The sequence below is a fragment of the Canis lupus genome, chromosome 29 (genome assembly GCF_048164855.1).
Source record: "Canis lupus baileyi chromosome 29, mCanLup2.hap1, whole genome shotgun sequence".
Taxonomy (NCBI): Eukaryota; Metazoa; Chordata; class Mammalia; order Carnivora; family Canidae; genus Canis; species Canis lupus.
This window is the reverse complement of record NC_132866.1, coordinates 33,720,419-33,734,313: the sequence shown is the minus strand read 5'-3', so window position 1 is coordinate 33,734,313 and position 13,895 is coordinate 33,720,419. Positions and strand designations below refer to the sequence as shown.

The following is a 13,895-nucleotide window of genomic DNA, read 5'->3' as shown; positions in this document are numbered from 1 at the left end:
ACCATTTATTGATTGTGTGGCCTTATGCAAGTTACCTTTGTGCCTCAAATTCTTCAACTGTAAAATGGGGTTGCTGTTATGTACCTTTATAGGATTATCTTGAGGATTAAATGAGTTAATACACATAAAGCATTTGTAACAATGTGGTGTACAGAATAAGTACGTTTAATAAGCATGAGCTTTTATTATTATTATATTAGCCTCAGTTTGGCCCCCTGGCTAAGATTTGGTAGCACACATATAAAAGGTTTATGGCCAAGTGGTATGCGGTGGCTTTCCATCCACAGAAACCCAGAGGACTAGAAACTGCCTCCTTCCCAACTCAGCCCATAGCTACAATAAACAGCTACATGTCAAAGTTGAAATGTTTTTATTTGGGTTCATCACAAAGATTGAATAGAGTCTCATGACATTCATCCATATAAAATACCGTAAAAATAGTTGTAGGCATAAATAAGAATTACTCTAACTTATTCTTTTTTTTTTTACTCTAACTTATTCTATTTTATAATGCACAGTCATTTTTGTTGATTACAAATAAGAAGTATATGAAGATACAGAAATTTTCTAATTTGATTTCAGCAGTTTCTAAAAATTGAATTAAAAAATTAAGGACCCATAAAAAGATGCTTTTTAAATGGAACCAGCCACCTTGAAAAATATCCTGAAAAACATGGTTAAAACTTCGTAATATTTCAACAGATAACAAAACACAAATGTTGCTCATTGGCCTGACTTTCCAGGACCTAGACCCTCCAGTAGCTGCTGGCCTCAATGAAGTAACATAACAAGCCACCGGGATGTAGTGTCAGACACGAACAAAATCACTCTTGGTCCCATCCATAAACAGAGACAGAATCCCTCATTGCTGGATGTCTTGCAACGAAGCTTTTGCTTTCACTATGCATTTGGCCTCACAATCTTCATTGACAAATAATTCTGAAGAGAAAACAGAAAGAATGTTAAAAAAAATAATATTTAAGTTCAGTTTTTCTAGCATCAACACTACTGACATTTAGAACTACATTTTCTTTTTAATTTTTTTTTTTAGAACTACATTTTTATTGCTGGGGACTGTTCCATGAACCTCAGGGTATGCAGCATTCCTGGCCTGCACCCCTCAGGTGTGACAATTAAAATGTCTCCAGGAACTGCCAACCACCCTCACGAAAGCAAAACTGCCCCCAGTTGAGAATCACTGGTTTAGATCAATAGAATCTAAATCAGTAAAAAGGAATTACTGTGAGTTTTTTTTTTTAAGTGATCAAGACAGATTGGACTCTTGACAAGTCGAAGCTGGCGTGTTTGTGCATCGACAACCAAAGTATTATACTGGAGATAAATAGAAACCCTACATCTCTGCTGTTATAGTTGTGACTATGTTACCCTACACCAAAACATCTGTATTATTACCAATACAAATCAAAGTAAGTCTTTAAATGCCTAGGCTGTCCCTTCTCCACTTGGCAAAATGGACTTCACCTCCTTGGTGAAACCATCCTCAGCAATGGGATCCTATGCTCATCTGTTCATCTCTCCATAAAAGTTTGCCTTTCCTAGCAATTTACCTATCCATATGCCTGCTTTTCCCTAGGCCCTGAACTGCTGGTGGGCAGAAATCATACCTTGGTGATCTCAACATCCCAATTCCTAGCCTGTAGCAGATGCTCAATAAATCCCTTGAATGAAAGTAGGACTTCTAGGCACACCAGCAAACCTCCTGTCTAGACTCCCATCTATGACTGAGGTGACTGAGGAAAATTGGGGGAGAAGTTATGTGATGCAGGCCTTAAAGAACAAATAAGGTTTTGATAGACTCTGGTAAGGGAACAGCATTGGCACAGGCATCCTGGAAGGTAAGGATACCTGCAGGGGGTTGGGAAGGGACTAGCTAGTTGGGGTAAAGTTCAGGGTTAATGTAGATCTATACTGGGCCCAGATGCAGGGATCTGTGAATGCTAGGGTTAAGGAGTTAGCTTGCAGGATGGTTTGGGACAAGAACGTGTGAAGGCAGGAAGATCAGTCAGAAATGTTGGCTGTTGTCCTGACATACATTGCTAAAGGTCTGAGGGATTTCTCCTAGAATTCCTGATACCAACATGTTTTTCAAACCAAGAAGTTCTGCCCATAATTCATACAACCCTAAGAATGTCATTCTCACCACAACACACATTACTTTCAATTTTCCACAGGCTGAGGGCTGCAATACCACAACTGCTAAGTAGGTCCATCTATTGAGTGGCAGGCAACCAAGGCAAGAACCACATTGGATGACTGACCATAATTCACACACAAAAAGCCAAGACATGAGGCCAAGCACTCATACCGGTAAGGAGTACAGGAGCACGGCCACAAAGAGCAGCAGGATCAGTAGGATCAGCAGGCCAATGATCACCCACTTAAATCGGCGCCACACAATGAACTTCATGGTCTTACATGGGTTGGTGAACCAGAGGAAGGAGGTTTCTGGTCGGCTGCATTGCAAAGAAATGGTTTTACCTACCCAAGTCGGGTGGGACAGATATTTTACTTCAGACCCTGATACAGTTTAAAGAATAATTAATAACATTGAAAAAGTCAGGAAAAGGTATTATTCCTCATCATTGGCTGAGAAAGATTCTATAACATTTTATGGCCTCTCAAGATGTTAAAAATACTCTGGACTTCAGTTATGTGGGGAAAGAGAAAGGTTAAAATGAAGCCGGATCACCAAGCTCACCATCCCCCACTCCCCTCAAGTGCAAGATTAAGACACCACTGAATCCATTCCATTAAGCTCATTGGAAGGGGGGCTTTCAGACTGCAGGTGTTTGGGGATCAGACATTGTGGAGAACAAAGAGGGCCTCTCACTTTGGTGGGTCCAGCTTGGGGTTCATGTTGGGTTCATCCCGTCCCTTCCCGGCTGGCCTCTCGTCTGCCTCCTTCTCATTGAGGATTTCCAACGTCATCTCCACTTTCCCCTTCAGTAAAGCAGAACAGGTTAAACACATGACATCACGTTTCACAAATATTTTCACTTCAACCCAAGGAGTATTCCCTGAGCAATGATTTTTATTCTTGTAAAACAATCTTTAGATTGCCTTAAATTTTCCTCAAGAGATTTCATCGCATTTCCTTTTCCATGTGTTTCTGAACCAACCCCTTGTGGGAAACTGAGAGGACAAATTGCTTTCCCTCCCCTTGCTCCCTGCTTTTCATTCCCTGTACCCCATCCTCTAACTTTCTCATATCCATCTCCTTGCCTTCTCACACACTGTCCTTTGTAACTTTATTTGGGCCAGGTTAGCCTAAATCCTGCTAAGAACAGAATGTAACACTGATTGAGCATTAACTGTAGGCTCTGAGAGACTCTCCATGGCTTCCTGCTTACCCATGGTTGCCCCGCTGTATGGAGAAGGGAGGGCATGTCATGGGTACTCGATGTATACTACCTGAATACACGAATGAATGAGTGAATGAATGAATGCTGCCTCCATGTTCATACAGGTGTCCTAAGTGGACACCTTTTAAGCTTTCTATGTGGGTAATCTCATGTGATGCTCACAGCAACCCTATAAAGCAGGTATTGCTATGACCCTTATATGTGCTTGAGGACGCTGAAGCCAAAAGAGGTCTAGAAAGTTGCCCACTTTTATGGCCAGGCTTGAAAATGGACTTTCTAGGACTCTGGAATCCCCACTAGGTCACCAACATTCTGAGAACCCCAACTCAGAGAATCGATTTTATGATGGAGCCATATGACTCCTATGCTGACAAGTCAGACAAAACATGGTATCTGACTGACAAGTTGCTACATCTCTCCAAGCCTGTTTTTGGGGTTTGTTTTTGTTCTACTTAGTTCAGTAGTAGTTTTATTTATTTTTTAAATAAAAAAACTAAAAAACATTTTTTTAAAAAACTGAAGTAGAGTTGACATAAAATGTTATATCCCAGCCTGTTTCTTGAATCTACAAAATGGAGCTAATGTCTAGTCTGGAATTGTCAGTAGAACTAAACAAGATTATGTGTAAACTACTCTATAGTGGTAGAAAACAGAGAAGTGGTTTCCTGGGCTAGGAGTAGAGGCTAATAGTAGAGTGCAAAGGGCACAAGGAAATTTCTAGAGCAATGGGAATGTTCTGGATCTTGATGCTGGTGGTGGTTTTAGGGGTGTTTATATCAGTCAAAACTCATGGAATTGTGCACTATAAATGGGTGCAGTTTATACCTCAAAGTCGTTTTCAAAAACAAGATTATGAACATGAGGCACTTAGCATGTTCCCCAGCTCCTAATCAATGATCTAGAATGTTAGCTGTTATTAATAGCAATAATACATGATGAATGAGGTAGTCTTCTGTGACATGGCATGGTGACCCAGACTTCTGCTTTTCTATCATGATTTATCTGGGAATTCTCCAAACTTGCTTGTAAGTTTCAGCCTTCTTGTCCAGTGGGTGTCAAGACTCCCTGCTTCCTCCACCTTTTTAAATTTATTTTTTTAAACAAGAAGAGTTTGAGTTTGAAGTTCCTTTTCCTGTACTGAATTGTACTGAAAGCTCAGGATAAATTAGCCTTCCTGGTGAAAGAGGGTCCTCAAGAAGCAGAGTGTAGTCACTCGGACTACCAGCTTTTCCACCATTCCAATCCCTCCACCTTACACACAGCTCCAAACATGGTCATGGCATCTGCCACCTTCTCTTGTAATCCCAGTTACAAACCATTCTTGTAACTTAAGGTCTTACCAATGTAACACTTCCTTATCTTATCTGTCATAGATCCATTGAGAGAGGGTAGAGCCTAATTGACAAAAGGAATGAATGACCCAGGACTGGGGAATACTCATACAGCCATCACGCGGGAGCCATCTTTATCTGCGTAGCACGGCCACCAGCCTTTCATGGACTTCTGCTCAAACAGTGAGGCAGTTTTTGCTTTAAGGGGGTTCATGGCTTTGAGGTCTGGAATCATATCCAAACTGCATTTCTCTGATGATTTTGCTGGAATGATGGTGTGATGCAAATCAAGTTCCAGGAAACCTAGCCAAGGAAATAATTAGACCTGAATAAGTTTCAATGGATCAGTGGTTGTTCACAAGTGAACAGAATGTTCTTGTCAGAGGAGAGGCAGACAGTGATTCTGAGCAGGTGATGGGTGAGTTAGAGGAAGAGATCCTGGTAGACATTTAAAATTCCTTCCAGATAGGATGGAAAGTGGTAGAAGAAATATCTGTCCCCTGCTCTGTGTCTCACAGAGGATAACATGGTTTATTTCTCAAAGATACCAGCATGAACAGGGCTCTTCTACAAGCTCAAAAGAATTAAACTTCTACAGACTAGATGCCCGCTGAATGCAGATTTGGACTGTATTGCTAATGGTCTCAGGCTACCCCGAACAGAGGCACTTTGAGCACTCAGGCTACTTGTGTGGTTTAGGAGTCATATCTCACTGAGGATGAACATTGAAGTTTTACTTTCAACTGAGGAGGTGGTAAGCTGATGAGGGGGTTTGGGGAAGAGCCAAAGAACCCCAGGGAATGAAGGCAAAGGCCTGCATTTAAAGAATGTGAGGGAAAAACAGAGCAGGCCAGTGAGACAGACCCAGGGCCTGGGAGAGGAGAATTCGGAAGAGCATTATGTTATTGTGGTGATGGTGGTGGGGCATGCGTACCAAGAAAGGGAAGAGTCCAAGGTGGGGGGTGTTTAACTAGTGCCTTTAACCACAGAGGAGGATGGACTCGGGGAGAAGGGAAGAACAATGGCTGGTGACATTAGGGGATTGAAAGCAGTCAGAGGAGGGGGTTGAGGAAGCCAAATCTGATGTGCTGAGGAGGCAGAGTGGGCAGTCTGAACTGGAGGCAGGGCTGCAGCATTCCCTTGTGAAAACAGAATTCTAGTGTTCACTGTAGGACAGGAGCTGGCCTTTAAGGTGGGTGAGGGCCACAGAAAAGGGGGACGTTCGCCACGCCAAATTCTCAGAGGACTTGAGAGTAAACAGGCAAGGCCGCACTGTCCAGGGGGCTTCCAGCAGAGGGTGTGCCCCAACCCTTAATTACCCATGGTATTTGAGATTAAAATCATTGATTCCAAATTTTAATTGATTTCACTAATTCCAAGTAGAGTTTCATAGAGAAAAGTATCCAAATGTAAGCCCTACCCAAATAGTCATCCAGAGAAAACTTGTCATTATCCCATATCTGAATGATCAGTCTGGGTGGGACCCGAAATTCAGTTTGGTCAATACTCCAGAAATGCTCCTAAAATGACAAGAGAAACAAAAAAAAAACAAATGACACTGACTACTGGACTCTGAAACTTTCCCCTTGGGTCCCCTTGAAACCCCAGCATCAGGGCATGGGGACTTTGTTCTCCTTGGCACCCCACCTTCAACACCCCCTCCCCTTGCCCTCAACCCTCCAGCCCATGGTATGGAGCCCATGGTATGGAGCCAGGCTCCTCAGGAAATCTCAAGGCCACCAGCTGGGTGACAAAAAAGTTGTCCCAGGCAATTCCCAAACAGAAGGTTTCCTGTCTGTTGTGTTCCTATCACTGTGACTCCCTGCTGCTACTCCTGGGGTTTGGGGTGTGATTGTATCTGTGCCGTCCCCCACCCAGCCCCCGGCCCAGACCACTATGGCCAGCTCAGACTAGCCTCCCAAAGCCAGGCTGTTTTAGGCCAGCCTACAATATCACCTGCTGGGGTGTCACATTTGCTCAGTGACCTTCCACCCACCCAACATGGACATCTGAGCACAGTCATTTCACATAGGGGTGAGGAGACTGGGGTTCAGTTTTCATTCTTCTATCAGCACAGATTTAAAATGTCCTGATATTTTTGGCTTTTGAAAATATTGCTGTGTTTTACATGCTATAATCAACCAAGATCCCCAGATTCCTCATTCTAAAGTTAGGTGGAGGGAGGATTGAGTGAGGATCCTCCAGGTTCTCCCCTCTGGTCTCTGCCTCTGCCTGAACAACATTCGCCAAACATAATAACCTCTCCACAGCCTAATTACACCTACATTCCTCAGGCCTCAGCAGAATGAGATTCCCCCAGGGTTTCATGCATTTGAAGAAATATTGTTGGGTTGTTTCTAGTTTTTCTTTCCTTTTTTTTTTTTTTTTTTCTTTCTTTCAGGTGGGTGAGAGTCAGAGGGAGAAAGAGAGAGAGAGAATCTTTTTTTTTTTTTTTTTTTGAGAGAGAGAGAGAGAGAATCTTAAGCAGCCTCTTTCCCCAGAGCAAGCCCAACTTGGGACTCGATCTCACAACCCTGAGCCAAAATCAAGAGTCAAAAGCTTAACTGACTGAGCCACCGAGATGCCCCTGTTTCATGTTTTTCAAATGATGTTTCAGGAATGTTGCCCTTTGCAGGACTCAGGGGCCCTGGCTCTTAGGGGCTAGGAAGCCCATTTGGCTATTGCCTGGCCCCACTGACCATCCTGTGTGGGGTCATGCTCAGGTGGCACTCAGGGCATGGAGAGGTCCAACACTGGATGCGGGTAAGTAGGAAAGGCCTACCTGACCCTAAATCCCTCTCTTCCTCACCAGTCTGCCTCACCATCTGGAAGTGTGCATGATTCGACATCAGCTTGAGCCTCTGTGTCTCTAGAAAGGGCCCTTTGAAGGCATTTATCTTGCTTGGCACAGAAAAGTGCTCCCTACACCAGCGGAGGGTAGAGTCTGGCGAGGTGGGACATGAAGCAGGTGCATTTTGATCAGGGGTGGGGAGGGGATCTATAAAAGACATCTGTTATGATTGCCTGCTCAGATTTCCGCCCCCTTTTGGGGAAGAAAGCATCCAGATTTTCCTTGGGGACTCTCTTCCAGTCCATGCAGTTTGGGAAGAAGTGACGCTATTCCTGATTCTAGAGCTGGGCCCATTAGAGCACTGCCTCCCCAGGCCACACTGGTTGGCTCAGGGTTGGGAACGTGACCCTACACAGACAGAGACTCTGAGGCCCGACGCCACAGCTCTGGTTGGCACCACCAGGACTTAGTTCTTCTCTTTCTGCTGAGGTTGCTAGGAGGGCAGGAGGTGGGCTGGGGCTGCTGGTGGCCATCTTGCTTCACCAGGGAATGCGGTCCACGGGAGAAGGCAAGACGGGGGTGGAGAAAGTGAGAGCAATTCCTAAAGACATCAGTTCAACCTGGGATCCAACGTTCCTAAGCCAGCCAGCCCTGGACTTTTTAGTAATGTGAACCAATAAATCACTTTTTTAGTATAAGCCAATTTGAGTTGAGTTCTGTAACTAGAGTCTTAACTAATTAAGACCATGAGGGCCATGAACCTTCATGGAAGTGCTTCTGGAGGAGGTAAAGCAGATGCTGAGGTTTAATAAAGAAGGTAAAAGGGAAATTTCACCTACTTTAATATTTTGCCTCTTTTTGGCTAATGAGTCAAACAGTTCTGCTTATCATGGGAAGAAATCAGTCTCTCTGTGACATAAAAACCCACTGGGCTTACTGCATATATTAACACAAGACCCTCAGGTCTACCCTTTACTAGATCTTTCACCCAGCTGCCAACATGTTAGGGAAGGACAACTGTGTTCTTGATACTTCCTAATTGCACAAATAGCTGTCTTAGTTTTGTGACCCTGGGTAAGTATGTGTACCTCTGTGGGTCTCAGATTCCCCATCTGCATCAAGAGGGAGCTGGACTCATAACCTTAGAAGCACGGAACAGCTCCTATAGCCCCCGTATCTGTTAAAGCAGACCCATGACACCCACTTCCCATGGGCATAAAGCAGAGCTCACTTTTTTAGCAACGATACAGAGTTGTTCAGCTGGGAGGTAGTCAAATGGGAAAACAAATCTCCAGTTAAAATTCCCTTCCCCGTCCAAGGACCTGTAATGGACATCTGTTTTCTGTTTGTTTTCTTCATTGCCAGGAATCCAGCTGAAAAGCAGAAGCAAACAGACTTAGCCTCATGTGATTGACAAGTAATCTAGCCGCAAAATTGTGCAGTGATTAGGGGAGTGAAGGGCAAGAGAATTAATGCACTTTTCTTGGGCAGGTTCCAGTTATCTACGGAGCTGGGGGTGATTTATGAAGGGGAGGCGCTCTGTTGCATCCAACACCGGTTGTAGCCAAATAAAACATAATTTCTCTAAAACCAAAGCAGGAAACCCTTTAGACTTCAGTTAATGGGGATAAGGTGACATTTTCTGGAAAATATCAACAACTTAGCTTCTATTTTGGGAATGCTGAAGCTTGCTGGCTATGATGCTAGTCTTCCTAACTATAACTCATCAGTGTCTGTCATCACTGCTGATAGGCTTAATGAATATGAGTTAGTTCAAAATTTTAGCATTTCCTCTTCTACATTTTACTTAAGCAAACAAAACAGGCACGACTCAAGTAATCTTACAGCTTCCTTTTTTTTATTATTCTTAAATTCACTATGATCACATTAATGAGACTAGCAAGAGAGATGTAAGCTGTTATTTCCATGTGCATATTTATGAAAACTCATTTCCATAAACAATTTAACATCTTAACTTTTGACATTTGGAAAGTTTTCTGTGGCTTGTGCCTGGCATGTAATAGGTCTGTTGAAGGAATGAATGAACGTGCAGGGGAAGAAGTTGTCACATCTGCCTGCTATTGGGAAGGGGCCCGTTGAGGAACCAGGGGAGTGCTGGATTTTAGACTGATAAGGTGGCAGAGTGCATAGTCCTCCCCACTGATGGCCTGTGAGAATCACACTTCACACTGCAATCAACTGTGGAGTTAAAAAAAAAAAATACTGATGCTTGGATGACCTTGCCCCCAGTAGAGATTCTTAGTAGGAGGCAGGCGTGGCTATGAACTCACTCTGCCACTTACCATTCTGGGCTTCCTCTCCCATCTGTAAATAAGATTAACAATATGTGCTCCCTTCCCTTAGTCAATATGAAGCCAGAACGGGCGCTCATGGCTTAGAAGGGCCAGAATGGGAAGGGGGAAATCCTTAACTGTGTTACTGATCATCTGTCATGAATCAGGTACTCAGCATGCCTTATTTTATTCTTCCCAACAATTATATAACTGGTCCATTTTACAGATGAGGAAACTGAGGTCCAGACAGAAATAGCTAAGTTCCACAAGGTCACATAGCCAGTAACAGACAGAATTAAGTATTAAGAATTATGAAGCCCTGGATGGGCTGACTCCAAAGTCCAGGCCTATTATTCTGCTTTATGGGACCATGGAGACTAGAAAGTCGCATGCTAACATTAGATCCTATTATTAGTGGTGGTATTAATATCAATCAACCACACAACAGTTGCACTTTTTGCTAGTTGACTAACTGACTAGCTAGATTCATTGAAAGATTCATCTTTATCCACTTTTAAGCTTGCTGAAGAGAGATCACACTCTTTGGCTAGGCCCTCAGTGACTTCATTTCCTGACAACATCAATGCCCCAAAGTGCCACCATCCTCCTTGCCTAGACCGCTCACCCCTTGAAGCTCTTCCCTCTCTTTTTTTCCTGAGTCTTTTCATATTTAATTCTAAATATGAACCTTTTCACATTTTTATTTCAAAACAAATTAAACAACTACCCTATGAATTTATGTACACATATGTATAATTTTGTATGTATCCAATATGTGAAGGGTCATAGCTGTTCATTATTCTGTGGTAGACAGTAAATATTATGTGTATTAGGGTTAGTAATACACTATCTGTATTAGCATGCGGTGGTGCATAATTCATTTTTCACATATAGTATTTAGATTTTAATTCCAAATAGGATGTGGTACTTTAGGTGGTGCTTTTATTCTTTCAATTAGCAATAATCGCACCTCGGATAAACCTCATTGGCTACGATACTGCCACTGCGCAAAGCTGCTTTTATTCTTTGATTAGAGTTTTCTCTCAGTCCAGTATTTCTTGAGTTTGTTTCTCTGATTTGAAAAAAAAAAAATAATGCTTATGACAGTCAAATAAATTTGCATATATATAATTAGCCAGGATTAGTTTTCCTTGGGGAATGGTAATAAGATCCTGAAATGAGAAAGAATAATGAAGAACTTGATGAAACATTCCCTGTTTACAGTGAACCCAAATGATAGTAATTATGTCTTCAACAAAGTTTTGATTGAAGGCCACTTGGGATCATAAGTGAAACTTTGTTATCACTTTATGAATATATTAAATTTCAACAAATCTTATCTTTTACATATCAAAGAACCAAACCTGGTCCATGTGGAATAGTAATAATACTAGCTAACACTTACACAGCGTGATAGTTCTTTTCTGTGTCAGTGTGACTGGCCATGGAGTGCCCAGGTTACAGATTATTCTGGGTGTGTCTTGTGAGGGTGATTCTGGATAAGATTAGAATCTGAATTGGTGGACTCAGTGAAGTAGAGTCCCTCCCCAGTGTGGGTGGGCCTTATCTAATCTGTTGAAGGCCTGAATAGGATAAGAGGCAGAAGGAGGAGTCAGTCTAAACTACCCCACTGGCTTTCCTGAGTCTCCAACTTGCACCTGTTGGAATCATGGGACTTCTCAGCCTCCATAATCATGTGTGCTAAGTCCTTATAATAAATTTCCCTCTCTATCTTTCTGATTCTTCCCCTCCCTCTACACACACACACACACACACACACACAACTTGTTCCCTCTACACACACACACACACACACAACTTGTTCTGACTCTCTGGGGAACCCTAATACACATAGTATTTACTATCTCCCAGGCACTGTCCTAAATGCTTTCAGTAACTCAATATTCTGAATATCAGAGCAGCGAGTACTATCTTTTTTTTTTTTTTTAGCAAGTACTATCTTTATCTGCATTTTACAGATGGATAACAGTGAGTTTACTACTTGCCCAGCTAGTAGGGAAAGTATCAGGATTTCAGTCCAGGTAGTTTGGCTCCAGAATCTGGCATTTGCATCACTATGCCATTCTGTACTTGACATCTTTGATCGGGGCATAACAAGAAACTAACATCAACATGGATTATTTGGAATTGAATGATACAAATAACAGAATAACAGAACTTTACATGTTGGATGTAGGCATTCTGTAAATGTTGGTGGAATCAAAGATTTTTTTGGACATATGCTAATGTTTCCTCTTTTCCATGGACATTAGCTGCTGATAATAAAATATATACAAACTGAAATTTTAAAAGCCTTACTTGTGTTTCTAGTTACTCAAGATATCAAAAAGGAATAAAAATGAACTGCAGGACTAAAAAGAAATAACAAGTCTGCTAATAAACTGAACCAACTTTAAAAGAAAAATGTAAAATTTTTATTGGCTCTAATAGCCATTAGATACCTCTGCTTATAAACAAGATCCATACAGATTTCTCTTTTTCCCTTCATCTTGCTGGAGCTTCCTGAGCACACTACATTAATGGAATGAAATAGCTTCACCTGACCAAGAATCCTAGAGAGGATACGTTGAATGATGGTGACTCACGAAGGAGAGAGTCTGTTTCATTCCTTCTTTGTCAAAGGCAAACTAGCCTGGGATGCTAACCTTACCCTTTGACATAGATGTCACTCATTTCCTCTCCTGTGATGCTCTTCTCATCCAAGAGAACGTCCTTGGTATTCCAGATGATCACACGCAGGTAGTATCTGAAAGGAGCACATTTTGAAGGTGTTTTTTTCTCTGGTCCGGCACCAAGACCCTAGTCTAATATAGCAGGGTCTTAAGATTACTTACTTTTTAGCTTTCCTGGGGGTGATGTTGAAAGGAGGGCCTGGTGGCCCCAAACTCTTAGGGAAAACATCCACCCACATCTGAAGTTTCCCCTACATCATTCAAAAATGAAAAAAAATATTAAGTTGTATTATGAGTGGTAGAGTCTGTAACTTTTTTTCACATTTTCTAGGTGAAACTGTTTATTCAGGCCTGCTAATGTATTAATGCATATGGAAAGTGAAAAAGTAGAGTAGAAGAGCAAACCAAGATAAATCATCTATCTTCAATGTCATTTAGGCCATGCACTTCCCACTCTCACCAGGAGTCTCCGATGGCTGTGTGTGCCCATCTCTATTATAGTCTGAATGTCCCCCAGCTAATAAAAAGAGGGCTTCCCATCGCGGACACAACCCCAGAACACGCATGCACGCACACACACACACACACACACATGCTCCTGTACCCTCTTACAATGACTTGAAAGTTGCGTCCTTCACTCAGAACTCTATTTATCATATTGCCTGCTTGTTATCAGTCCTGATTTTGTGACACACAGGGTTTTCTCCACTTACCTCCAGATAGAAAATAAAAATAATGTAAAATGGTATTTAATTTGTAAAAGAGAGGCTTACAACATGGTACTTCCAAGGAGAGATCCAGAAAACTACAAGAACATTACTGTTCCCCAAAGTTGAGGAATCCCTGCCATGGCTGGCTAGTGTCCACCACCTGGGAGGAGGCTCGCAGGAAGGGGAGAAGTGAAAGTCTAAATGACACTTGTGGTGTCATCTTGGTGAGGTCCCGCTCAGGTCTTCCATTGCCATGACCAGGGCCATCTATCTGACTAGAATGTTCTTCCAGACATGCCAGGAATGCCATTAACAAACCATATCAACCGTATGAACCAACTTAAATTCCCCAAACTGTTCTTGGATGTTATGTAGACTCTGCCTTCAGGCTGGTCTTTAAGGTTACCAAGGAAACCAGATTGGCTTCCTAGCACACAGTGATCCAAATGAGTTAACTGGAACTCTTGAAAAAGGACATATCTTTCTCTGGTCCTGACTCTCCTCTAACTAATCTCTAGGGCTCCAGGTTCTATAATATATCAGGCACCATGCAGAACGTGAGGCATCTGGGTATCTCCTAAGGCCCAGTCACAGTCTGTCCAGTTCAGTAGGTAGAATTGATGGGGGGTGGGAAGTAGAAGGGAGGGGTGGATTTGGAGGGAGAAATCTTCCTCACTTTGTAATTTCTTAAGA

The 13,895-nt window shown here is 42.4% G+C and overlaps 1 protein-coding gene and 1 pseudogene across 6 annotated transcripts in view; both read right to left on the bottom strand.

Annotated features, from left to right (window-relative positions):
• Positions 1-353: 353 nt before the first annotated feature.
• The window catches only part of MYOF (myoferlin), a 142,701-nt gene continuing 129,159 nt past the window's right edge, over positions 354-13,895 (bottom strand). For all 6 annotated transcript variants that reach the window (XR_012020855.1, XM_072806081.1, XM_072806080.1 and 3 more), the window contains 8 exons: positions 12,655-12,743; positions 12,471-12,566; positions 8,737-8,878; positions 6,135-6,234; positions 4,827-5,017; positions 2,852-2,961; positions 2,327-2,474; positions 354-939 (listed from right to left, as the gene is read on the bottom strand). Coding sequence is in view for 5 of the 6 variants with exons in the window: in XM_072806081.1 (XP_072662182.1) it covers positions 901-939; positions 2,327-2,474; positions 2,852-2,961; positions 4,827-5,017; positions 6,135-6,234; positions 8,737-8,878; positions 12,471-12,566; positions 12,655-12,743 (915 nt within the window). In the remaining variant the exon portion in view is untranslated. The remainder of the gene's footprint in view (positions 940-2,326; positions 2,475-2,851; positions 2,962-4,826; positions 5,018-6,134; positions 6,235-8,736; positions 8,879-12,470; positions 12,567-12,654; positions 12,744-13,895) is intronic.
• On the bottom strand, positions 10,685-10,814 carry LOC140621253 (U4 spliceosomal RNA; annotated as a pseudogene).